This window comes from Silurus aristotelis, assembly GCF_946808225.1.
Source record: "Silurus aristotelis genome assembly, chromosome: 17".
Taxonomy (NCBI): Eukaryota; Metazoa; Chordata; class Actinopteri; order Siluriformes; family Siluridae; genus Silurus; species Silurus aristotelis.
Genome location: NC_139590.1, coordinates 21,873,570 through 21,886,552, shown reverse-complemented (window position 1 = coordinate 21,886,552; position 12,983 = coordinate 21,873,570). Strand labels below are relative to the sequence as shown.

The 12,983-nt window shown below is 36.2% G+C and overlaps 1 protein-coding gene and 1 long non-coding RNA gene across 31 annotated transcripts in view; one reads left to right on the top strand and one right to left on the bottom strand.

Moving 5' to 3' along the window:
- Window positions 1-6,385, top strand: part of LOC310740057 — a 76,269-nt gene extending 69,884 nt beyond the window's left edge. For both annotated transcript variants that reach the window (XR_014537550.1, XR_014537551.1), the window contains exons 2-3: window positions 2,658-2,991; window positions 6,320-6,385. This is a non-coding gene — a long non-coding RNA (uncharacterized lncRNA). The remainder of the gene's footprint in view (window positions 1-2,657; window positions 2,992-6,319) is intronic.
- The window catches only part of LOC310740035 (uncharacterized protein), a 208,258-nt gene that overhangs the window by 87,796 nt on the left and 107,479 nt on the right, over window positions 1-12,983 (bottom strand). For 4 of the 29 annotated variants that reach the window (XM_083566413.1, XM_083566408.1, XM_083566410.1 and 1 more), the window contains exon 1: window positions 4,258-4,293. The exons of 15 other annotated variants lie outside the window; for them this stretch is intronic. In XM_083566413.1, coding sequence (XP_083422539.1) covers window positions 4,258-4,278 — 21 coding nt within the window. In that variant the 5' untranslated portion in view covers window positions 4,279-4,293. Of the gene's footprint in view, window positions 1-229; window positions 546-644; window positions 709-2,677; window positions 2,801-4,257; window positions 4,294-5,912; window positions 6,235-6,317; window positions 6,378-9,326; window positions 9,439-11,887; window positions 12,193-12,296; window positions 12,435-12,983 lie in introns of those variants that run through there. 10 more of the 29 variants (XM_083566411.1, XM_083566386.1, XM_083566397.1 and 7 more) reach the window with 8 other exon arrangements.

The window sequence follows — 12,983 nt, the reverse complement described above, 5'->3', positions numbered from 1 at the left end:
AAAGTGAACAAGTTATGCTCCTGCACTGCAGAATGATCATTGTATTCGAATGAAAGAGCATGATGGAAGTTAGCATTTGTGTAGGACTGGTCATGTATGTGCTTGGGTATAGTTCACACATTTTATCACAACACACACCAAACTGATCAAATATTGTATTTCTGCTTCTGCTAATAAACAGTTTTTCTACAGGATGTTTTTGTACAGGGATGTTGTTGATGTGTATCACTGTGGGCTTTGAGCGCAGTAATACACAGCTGTGTCTTCAGTCCGCATGTTCTGTCCTGTTAGAGTCACTGTGCTGCTGTAGTCGTCTTTAGAAATACTAAACATGCCTTTTAGAGACTCTTTCTGACCTATTTCTCCATCACCCCATATGTCGTTTATCCATTCCAGAGTTTTCCCTGCATTGTGTCGTATCCAAGCTGTGGCGTAGCTGCGATCAGTAACAGAGTAACCAGATACTTTACAGCTGAGGGTTAAATAATCTCCTGGCTTTAACATCACTGAGGAGACCTGAGTGAGTTCTACTGCACATTCCACATCTGAAACAAATAGAAAGAGATGTCACAATGTATGTAGAGTAGAATAGAACTGCAAACATTTACTAGCAGCTCTGAGTTTATCACTGAAGGGAAACTCACAGGATGAAGTTGCCAGCAGCAGCAACAGTGAAAGGAACATGGCTGAACTGAAAGCAGTGCTGAATTCTCCAGAGTCCACAGTGACTGAGCCTGAGGTTTCTCTATATGTAGCTGTTAGGGGGATTTTTCATACACATTTGCATATGTTAATTGGTGGTTTACTTGGTTTGTATTTATTAAAACTGAATATATAAGTTACTTTTTGGAAAATGAATGATTTCAAACCTCCTTACTCATGGAAACTGCACTTCGAAATCTTCACACACCTCTCTCACATTGTTAAAATCTCTAATGAACTTGCTTATGTGAGCATAAATTATAGTAAATATTTAATTTATAGACCCAGATATGTAAGTGTTATGACTTTGTTTTCCTCATATATAGTTATAAAAGTCTTAAGTAATCTCACACCATCACTTATATCCAGACAACGTACACATTAATCCACATACAGTAAAAGTGGGCAAGTGGTAACATTCAAACACATTCTTGATAAAAAAAAAAAATATGGCATGGACACACATTTGCATCATGATATCATGCTTCTGAGGAGAAAAGTGATCAAGTGATTTTCAAAAAAATACAGGCATTAGAAGGTACAGCACATGTACAGTTGTTTCTAAAAATGGCTTCTTCGCATTATTTTGTTCTTCAAGAACAAAAGGAATTCCCTGAAGATAACAGGGACGAGTAATACTGTAGTTGCTTATGGTTTTTTGTGACCTAAAAACTGAAAATCAGAATTTATGTACAGTATGTGTGCAGAGAAGTGAAACAGCGCCTCCTGTTGTCTGGTATTGTGTTTACATGTGGATTAAGATGAAAACAGTTTTCAGTTCAAATAGATTAGATTAATTCAATTTTAATACAAAAAGCAAGTACAAATAATTGTTGCCTCGTCATCATGTTGTAAAGTATTTAATAAGGAAAGAGTGCAAAAGAATATAAAAAAACGCAATTACACATTGTGTATAGAGGTGTGACCTACATGCAAAAATCTGTGTATATCCAGGAAATAAAGACAATAAAAAGCAAGTAAAATGATCTTTTATCTTTACATCTAACTCGGTTATCATACGTTTATCTTTATTATCCTTATTTTTTTATTTTGGAATGTATTGTATTGAATCTGATCATCTAATGTATGTGTGCAATCAGATACAGGCTGCTTAAAAGTCCATGATGCTGCTGCACTGCAGAATTATTATTGTATTTAAATTAAGGAGCAGTTGTGCAGGACTGGTACTGTATATGATTGGGTAGAGTTCACACATTTTATCTAGATTTTTCTGTAAAATAAAATAAGCAAACAGAGTTTTAAAACATGATGAGCACTGTTCATGTAGGACTTTGTCCACTGTTCATGAAGGAACAGTTGCATGTTCTGTCCTCGAATTGTTATGGAGTTTGTCACTGTAATATAGGCTCCCAGCAATACTGATATATCCAATCCACTCCAGAGCTTTTCCTGCAGGTTGTCGGGTCCAAGCTGTATAATAGCCTGTAACTGAATATGAAACCTTGCAGTTGATGGAGAGACTCTGGCCTGGTGTGGACTGTCATGGAAGCAGGCTGAGTCAGTTCCTCACCATGCACATCTGTGGAGGAAAACACATGCTGATATCTCACACAATATACACTGCACATTTATTGTTCTTGTAGTAAATAAATGAATTGGATAAAACACTGACAGGATGCAGCTGCCAGCAGGAGCAGTAGAGATGTAGAGAACATGGTGTGTGGTGTTTGTACTGGGATCTTCTCTGTTCTCCAAAGTTTAACAGAGTTTAAACATCAAGTCACATAAATAGACTGATGTACAGACCTGAGATCTTCATGAGGATCAGATTAATTTAAAATTAAATAACCAGAGTTTATAAACATGATGAGCACTGTTCACTCAAGACTTTCTTCACTGTTCATGAACACCACACTGATATAATGCAACATTTTTGCATTTGCTGTTAAACAGGTTTCTGTACAGGATGTTTTTGTACAGGAATGCTGGTGAAGTGTCTCACTATGGGGGTCACGAGCGCAGTAATACACAGCTGTGTCTTCAGCCTGCATGTTCTTCCCCTGTAAGGTCACACTGTTACTGGAAGTGTCTTGAGAGATGAAAAACTTGTCTTTAAGTGAATCATTCTGTCCAATATGCCCATCATAATAAATGATGTTGATCCATTCCAGAGTTTTTCCTGCAGGTTGTCGAATCCAAGCTGTTCCCAGGTGGCTGCTGCGATCAGTGATAGAAGCTCCAGACACTCTACAGGTGATGGATAAAGTCTCTCCTAGCTTTAGAAGCACTGAGTCTGGCTGGATGAGCTCAGTAGCACAGAACACATCTGTGAAAAGAGAAACAGAAAAGGTTCACATGTTGAACTGAAAGGATCAGATGAACAATTAAGCTGAAATCCAAACACTTACAGGGTGCAAGAGCCAGCAGCAGTGGAACTGAAGACAACATGTTTGTGCTGAAGGAGGAGTAATGAGAAGCGCTTCCATTCTAGATAATCACGCTGTTAATATTACAAAAGGAGATGTATATTTGCATAAACTTTCCACAAAGGCTGTTCAGTGCTGGTATATGTCAGAGTTCCCCTTCGGGCGTCTCGTTCCCTCGGGGAACTAGGGTTACAGTCGTAACCTAGAGGCGTTACATGCCATATTTCAATAGACTGCATGTGATAGATAGCGAGTAGCCTACCAAATATAACAATAAACACAAGAAAGAAGGAAAATCGTGTCCATGAACACGAATCAATAGATTACATTTTCATTAAGTGTCTGTGAAATAATATAAGAATGATAAAGTCGTGTGAGAATTAGGATTTATTTCTGAGGATATTTGGGTCATGATAATGGAAAAATGTGACTTATCAAAAGTCATGACAAAATGATCTCAAACTTTCTCACACATTATTATTTGTTGAGGGGATTATTGTTAACCAAAGATACTGGAATAGAACATGTTTTCGTTAGTGATGTGATTATAATAGAGTGTATAATGTGCAGTAATGTTAAAGATGTAGCATTATGCTTTAACCTCTACATTACATACTATATATTTATTATTTATTAATTCAATGAGACTTCATTAATAAATGAGTGGTGTGTCTTGAAATAATTCTGTTAGAATGTTGCAATAAAATGCTTTTGTAGAGGGATGTTGTTGATGTGTATCACTGTGGGTAACGAGCGCAGTAATACACAGCTGTGTCTTCATTCTGCATGTTCTGTCCTGTTAATGTTACTGTGCTGCTAGACGTGTCTCTGGTAACCTGAAACCTGCTTTTTAGTTTCTCACTGTAGTAAGTGTCACCACCAGGACACATGTATCCGACCCACTCCAGAGTTTTACCTGCAGGTTGTCGTATCCCACCTGTACAGTAGCTGTTATCAGTTACTGAATATCCAGACACTTTACAGGTCAGAGTCAATAAATGACCAGGGGTTAATACAGTGGATCTGGTCTGGATCAGCTCAACACAGTGACCACCTGTTAAAGAAAAGCTTTTTTATTGTTTTAAAAGCAAAACGCTATAAATAATCAAAACTGTATTATATGTTAAATGTAGAAACACTTACAGTGTACGGCTGCCAGCAGCAGCAGCAGTAGTGATGTAGAGATCATGGTGTGTGTTGAAGCAGAATCAGTAAAAGCTCTTGGTCTGTGTTGCTTAAATATATAACAGGGAAGGACATTTGCATAGAGACACTCCTTATCTTAGGGGACATTTGATGGATTTGTCTATATGAGAAGACATCTCCATGTTTCTAATGTGTCTAATATGGCATTTAACATATACATTCATCTGATAAAATTTATATTGTACATGTATTTTATTAAATATCATAATTCGTGGTTGATGTTATGTTTTAACAAATTAGAAGATAAAGACAGGTGTAGATGGGGAGGTTATGGACTGGCAGGTGTTTTCAGGTAAATAAGAAAACATTATAACCACATTAAATAAGGAATAAAGCAGAACGAAGGTGCTGTTCCAGGAAAAAAAAAAACGCAATGATAGGGTGGTCGGATGAAGCAGAGTTCCAGTTACAATTAAAGCTTCATTCCATGCTGCATTTTAATTTTCAGTCTTAGTCTATGTAGTGTATGTATTCAATAATCAGCTACTCTGTGGAAATGTGACATACATTAGCAGTGTTGGGCAGTAACGCGTTACTAGTAACGCGTTACTGTAACAAAGTTACTTTTGACAGTAACTAATACTGTAACGCAGTGTACCCATTACTTTTTTAAATAAATGAATTTGGGCTGAAGTGTAGCCTACAGTGTGACCTGTTTATAGCAGAGACTCATTGTAGGATTGGTGGATGAACCACTGTAAACACGAAGAAGACACACTGTGGACGTGTCTCCGTTTATTCAGGTCTGTGCGGCAGTAATGGCGAGTCGAGGCGAGAGCAAGACAAGTTTCTCAAAGTGGAAATATGCTCATTATTTCACTTTAGTTGAGTATAAATACAAAAACTTTTTTTTAAATGTAAGCTGTGTCTTTCTGGTTTCAAAGTCATATCTACTGCGATAAACAGCACCTCCAGAAACTCCATGCCTCGACGAAGCTAGAAGCTAGAAGCTAACCCGGTGTTCTGTTCTACATTGTTGATAGTTTTCATACTTAAGCTGTGTAAGGAACATTTTAAGAGCTCAACACAACAGCTTTTATGATGCAGAAGCCACCTTAGTTTTTGATTGTGAATATATTATTCAGCTTGTTTTGTTATTTATTTCAGAAATGCGTGTGATATATTCAGTTTGTGCTGGTCTGACTTAAAATATTGTTTAAAATTACTTTGTGTTTAAGTCAGTTTTGTGTTTGTATAGATCATAACGCATAAAAGGGCATTAATAGAAACATTAAAGAACGTTCTTTAAAAAAGTAACTAAAGGTTACTTTTAACAGTAACGCATTACTTTTTGGTGTAAGTAATCAACAAAGTAATTGAGTGACTTTTTGAGTGAAGTAACGAGTAACTGTAACTAGTTACTATTTTTTAGGAACTAGCACAACACTGCAAATTAGCATCATGATATTATTCTCGTGAAGAGAAAAGTAAACAAGTTAATTTGTCTCAGGGATAAATGCATTATGAGGTACAGCACATGTACAGGAATTTATAAAAATTGGCTTCTTCATTTTAGTTTGTTCTTCTATTAATAAATTCCATGATGATGAAATGGAGGAGTAATGGCATTTTGTATACAGGATGTTTTTGTACAGGGATGTTGGTGATGTGTCTCACGTTGGGTCTCGAGCGCAGTAATACACAGCTGTGTCTTCAGTCTGCATGCTCTGTCCTCGAGTAGTTATTGTGTTAGTAGACGTGTCTCTGGTGATGCTAAACTTATTTTTCAGTTTGTCACTGTAAGCTGTGTTTCCATTATAATAGATAGTTCCAATCCATTCTAGAGATTTTCCTGTAGGTTGTCGAATCCAAACTGTTCCATAGTGGTTGCTGCTATCAGTGATAGAAGCTCCAGACACTCTACAGGTGATGGATAAAGTCTCTCCTGGCTTTAGAAGCACTGAGTCTGGCTGGATGAGCTCAGTAGCGCAGAACACAACTGTGAAAAGAGAAACAGTAAACGTTCACATGTTGAACTGAGAGAATCAGTTCAACTAATAAAGCTGAAATCCAAACACTTACAGGGGACGAGAGCCAGAAGAAGCAGTGGAACTGAAGACAACATGTTTGTGCTGAAGGAGGAGTAATGAGAAGATCTTCCTTTTTAGATAATCACGCTGTTAATATTATGTAAGGAGATGGGGATTTGCATTAACATTCCACAGAAACTGTATTCAGTGCAGAGATACGTCACAGTTTCATCCCATATTTATATAGTGTGTGTGAGATAGATAGATTACACAGCTGTGTCTTTAGTCTGCATGTTCTGTCCTGTTAATGTTACTGTGCCGCTGGACGTGTCTCTGTCGCTGCTTTTCAGTTTTTCGCTGTAGTAAGTGTTACCACATATATGTCCGATCCACTCCAGAGTTTTTCTTGCAGGTTGTTGTATCCCACCTGTACAGTAGTGAATATCCAGACACTTATTTAATGGATTTGTCCATATGAAAAAAAATTCATTTCCCTAATGTGTCTAATCTGGCATTGTACATATACAGTAATCTGATATTTGATATTGCACATTTATATTATTAAATATTTCCATGATTCTTGTTTGATGTTATCTTTTAACAATAAGCAATCGCTCTAGATTTATAATTCCATTAAATGATGTGTATAAAAACTGTGTATAAAAACAGTTATTCCAGTAAAAAAAAAAAAAAAAAAATCCAGTTTATATTGCACATGTAAGTAATTTGCAATTTTCTTAAATTTTTTTAAATAAAATATTTCATAAACAGAAAGGTAAAGCACAGGTTTATTTTAATCATCTTATTGTAATCATTTATCATTTTGTTGAAACAAATTACACTTGACATTTATGCTGGATGTTTTACATTAACAGATATTTTAGTGTATATAAACATGAAGCAAATAAGCAATGAATCTTGCTAAATTTCAGAAACAGCAACATGTCCTTCTAACCAAAGAGCAAAATTTCAGGGCTGTGGTCAATGTTTCCATCGCTCTATTACACTAATGAGTGTGTGACAACAGCATGCCTGGGATTTTGTATTGAAATCTAAGAATATCAATGTGTAAGTATCCACTGTATGCACAATAATACACTGCAATATCTTCTGTTCTCACGTTGTTCATGTGCAGATACATCTGCATCATACTGTTGTATCTGGAGATGGTAAATGGCCGTTAACTGCACTGGAGTAAAACTTCCTATCACTATCAGACTCAATGATTGCAACAAATTCCAGCCTTTTTCCAGGTGCCTGTCTGATCCAAGCCATCCAGTGGCTACTAAAGGTAAATCCAGAAGCTGTGCAGGTCATTTTATAAGACAGATCAGGTTTGATCACTGAATCAGAAAAACTTTGCCTAATCCCATTTAAAAATCAAATGAAAACAATTCCTGTTGGTGGAAATGAACACAATCTGCTGCTGTGTTGTCGAGCTGAATAGATCAGCATGAATGGTTCAAAAGCAGGATTTGGTTTGCATGACACGCCCACTAGAGATGTAAAAATATTCAGAGGAGTTGCCATGAAGATAAAACACTAACTTTAAGACTCCAGCTGAGTTTCATGCTGTCAAGTCCATAACTGCTCTTTACGTCCATCATTGTGTATCACTGTAACACCCAGAACTACATAAAGCATTTTTATCAATGATAATCACTGAATAACACAAATGTGTCTCAGTTAAATCCAGACTGAAGCAGAGGAGCTCAGGGACTTCATTGAAGAAGGTACAGAGTTACAGTTACAATTGGCCTGATAGTGAGAAACTGCAACGCAAAACCTATTAATCTTTTAAGAGTAGCTGTAAAAAGCGATAGCAGAATGTGCACATTAGTATAATCCTGTTATTAGTAGATGGCACTTTTGTTGGAGGTTCAAATAGAGAATATGAATGATTATCTTTTGACCAATCAGATTTTAAAACCACACTGATGTATAGCCTCTGTGCAGCTTGTTGAGGATCATATCTTTTCCAAAAACTCTTTACCAACTTGTTTTGCATTCATACATCAATTACAGAGGAAACTGTACAAGACACTTAGAACAAAGATTAGATATAAAATATTTGAGGTAAATTTAGTATCAGGATTGATTTGTATGACAGAGTTTAGTTTTTCATAAAGGTGCAGTAAAAGTAAAGACACACTGCATTTCCTGCCAAAGTAAAAACATGTCCACATTTACTAAATCTAAGAACTAATAGTATTTACATACTAATTCATCAACCAGTGCCTTCTTTAGCCTTCAGCACCAGCCAGAGATTCTCTTACAGATAAATTTTGTTGTAATTAAAGAAGGAAGAAAAAATAAAACCCCTTTTGTTTATAATAAATGTCTCTGGGGTTCAGTTTCCTGCTGAGGGAATATTTACAGCTCATGAGGACGTGCTTGTGTAAGTTTTTGTACAGCTCTGCAGTCTGTTGTATCAGTGTGAGTGTCTCGCACAGTAATAAACAGCCGTGTCTTCAGCTTTCAGACTCTTCACTTCTAGATACACCATGTTTTTATTGGTGTCTTTGGTGATGGAGAACTGGCCCTGTAGAGACTGAGCGAATGTTGTGCTAGTGTCATTGTCAATGCGTCCAATCCACTCTAGTCCTTTTCCTGGTTTCTGACGGATCCAGTGCAAAAAGCTTAGTGACATTCCAGAGACAGTACAGGACAGAGTGTCTGACTCTCCAGGTTCCTTCGTCACAGAAGCAGAGGAGGTCAGTGACTGTCCATAAGAATCTAGAAGAGAAGAATAGAACTAGGTCATGTTATGGTGAAATCAGAATCAGAATCAGAATCACGTTTATTGGCCAAGTGTGTTGACACACACAAGGAATTTGGTTCCAGCTGTTAGTGACGCTCAAAATTACAGACATAAATAAAACCTATACATGACAAAACAGACAAGACAAGACAAAAACAGACTATACAAGACAATACAGACAATGTGAGACAGTATAGACAGTGTGGGTATTAAATAGGGATACAGATCAGTAATGTAAGTAATGTTAATTAGGTCAAAATGATAAATTATTTTTTTCACATGAAATATTCAGAAACATACATGAAATGAGTCCAAATAAAATCCAATGTCTTAAAATCATTCTTCTTGGAGATGTGCTTCACCCAGATTTAAAGTGGATGGGAGTGATATCTATCACAGAGCTCACTGGAAACTAGAAGAGGCAAGAACATGCTGTTTATAGACGACTCTATTTGAATAGGGAGTGTCCATGACCACTATGGATGTATTAAATCCACCTCCACAGGCTGCTCAGTGTAGAGATGATTATAATGACTGAATATTGTGTAGAACCAGTTATTTGGAAAAACCGTTACTTATGCAATGAACCTATAAAAACCATAAGCCATTTAAATAATAATTTCTACAAAATGTATATGTTTATGCACTGTACCATCAAATAAATATATACATAAATTAGACAATCTGTCATCTTGCAAATGCTTTTGAATTTCTCCATGAAATCAGGATCTTCATGCTGTATGTAATCCTGTTTAATGTCATGATGCTGATCATAGTGAAGTGGGAATAGAGAGATCACCTAAATGTGCAGAAAGTGACAGATTGTAACTGATGAGTTTGCACAGACTGCCCTCTAGAGAGCACAAAAGTTTCAACATTGCCAGAATAAGAATAAGAAATCTGGAGGAAATTGGAGACATACAAGGTTCCTGCTGTCAATAGGGCAGCAATACAGATCAAGAAAGAATGAATTTCAAATCCTTTGTCCTAAAGAGCAGCAATGTAACAGATGTAATAATGTATTTAAATTTTAATTGACCCTACAAACTAAAAAAATGTAATAAATCAATTAATTCATTCATGAAATACATTTGTGGGATGTATGAGTTTTTGTACAGGGATGTTGTTGATGTGTATCACTGTGTGGTTCACTAGCACAGTAATACACAGATGTGTCTTCAGTCTGCATGTTCTGTCCTGTTAATGTTACTGTGCTGCTGGACGTGTCTCTGGTAACCTGAAACCTGCTTTTCAGTTTCTCACTGTAGTAAGTGTTTCCATTACGACATATATTTCCGACCCACTCCAGAGGTTTTCCTGCAGGTTGTCGTATCCAGTCTGTACAGTAGCTGCTATCAGTTAATGAATATCCAGACACTTTACAGGTCAGAGTCATTGACTGACCAGGGGTTAATACTGTGGATCTGGTCTGGATCATCTCAACACAGTGACCACCTGTTAAAGAAAAGTTATTTTATTGTTGCAAAAGCAAAAAGCAAAACTGTATCATATGTTAAATGTAGAAACACTTACAGTGTACGGCTGCCAGCAGCAGCAGCAGTAGTGATGTAGAGATCATGGTGTGTGTTGAAGCAGAATCAGTAAAAGCTCTTGGTCTGTGTTGCTTAAATATATAACAGGGAAGGATATTTGCATTGAGATCTTAAGGGGATATTTGATGCAATCCTACATATCAGTATATGTATCCATTACATGATCCATTATTGACCATATTTATTACAGATAACAGAAAACCAATGTTTATCATCTTCCTTTTCTTAAAAAATGTCTGCTTTTAATACTTTATTCTTTTTTATACTAAAAATAATTAGCAAAAATTTTATTAAATTAAAACTAAATTGAGGCCATTAAAAAGGTAAAATACAGTCCCTTGCATGAGGATTCATGCTTCCACATTTTGGCATAATAAACAGCTTATTTGAGACGTAATGTTATATATAATAAATCTAGACAAAACTGTCTATAATAGTGAAAAGATGCAGAAAGATATACAGCTTGGATATACAGTATTATCTGCTCTATCACCTTCCACCTTATTAGTTCACTCCTGCTATAAAGAAATTATTTTTTGAAGATGTTTCTGGTAATTTCATATTAAATTAGCAAAAATCTGACAAATCACTCAACTGCATGCAAGCAGACACACACATGATGGTGGTAATATGATGGTTTAAAGAGGCTTTGCTGCTTTAGGGCCTGTAAATCCAACAATCATGAATTTGTCTTCTTACCAGAAAATCTGCTGTATAACTAAATATCAATATCTAACAGTTCATCAGTCCACGGTCTGATTTAAAAGTCTAAATATAAGTGATATATGCAGCAAGACAGCAAGTGTAAAGGGTTAAAACGGGTTTTGGAGCCTAGTCATGAGCTGAATTCTAATGCAGTAGCAGGAACCCAGGCATCTTATTTTGTACCTTATTTGTTGAACTCTGCTGCCTCCTTCGGTGGTTTTAAATAATGCACCTCAAACTATTATTTATACATTATTTTGTGCAGCATAATTGAAATAAACAAAGTGTTTATAACAACTCTATTTATATGACAAATATAAAAACAGTATAAATCCAATGTGAACAATAATGTCAACACAAATAAAGACAAAAACGTGTTTTTAATAAATATATATCAATAGATTTTTAACAATGATGTGGCCTGCAGAACAATTACAGCCAGTCTGGCTTCTAACTGAATATAAAGTTATAAAGTTATAAAGTGATGCTGTCTTTACACACTTGTCTGAACTGACAAAACATTCAGAGGAAAAAATATTTTCTGCCCCTAACAGTCTTCTGTACTGTGTGTTTTTGTACAGGGTCCTAGTTGATCTGTTTCACCGTGTAACGAGTGCAGTAATACACAGCTGTGTCCTCAGCCTGAAAGTTTTGCCCGTGTAAGATCACAGTGTTGCTGGAGGCCTCGGCTGTGTAATGGATTTTGTTCTTTAGTGAATCTTTGCTGCCAGTATCACTGGAGCTGCAGTACCAGCCGATAATTTCTAGGGCTTTTCCTGATTCTTGTCGTATCCAGTTAGTACAGGAGCTTGTGGCGGTGTACCCAGTGATCTTACAGGGGACTTGAAATGATTCTCCAGGCTTAACAACCATGACTGCAGGCTGAACCAGTTCAATACATTTAATTCCTGTGAACAAATAATCATGTCAATATTTAGGTGCATTCTTTCATACAGATATAATGAACACAATTATCTGTACAGCATATCTCCAAAATTCCCCACATAATTACCAGATGCAGCTGTTAACAGCAGGAGGAGAAATGTAGAGAACATGGTTTGAGTGAAAGCTGAACACAGAAACTGACTTCTCCTTAGAACACCTCATATATTTTATAGGGGGTTTGATTTGCATGACAGTGTTTATGGTTTCATAAAGGCACATGCAGGCTGAAAGATATAAGGTATTTCCTGAAACTGTAAAAACACGTACACATTCACTACATGTAAGAGCTACGGTACTGACTTTTCAAAATATGAAAAATATGTTTAAACATTTTCCTATCCATTATATAATTAGATTTTACTCATGTTTATCAATATTTATTACTTCATGTGATATTTTGGATGTGATGGAAAATGAAAAGGAACACGATGTATTCTATGTGTGGTCGTCTGGGAAAAGTCAGAAGATGCAGGTAAAGCAGAATTCAGGAAATGAAACAACTGGATATGGACTGTCCAAATATCCACAATGCTCCTGCATGTCACAATTATTATGGTATTCAAATTAAGATGCATATAAATTCCAGGTTTGCTTGTACAGAGTTCACACATTTTATCTCAAGTTTTCTGTAAATTAAAATAACCACACTGAGTTTTTAAACATGATGTTCACTCAGGACTTTGTCCACTGTTCATGAAGAAACATGACACAAAACACACCAAACTGATAAAATGTTGTATTTCTGCTTTTGCTT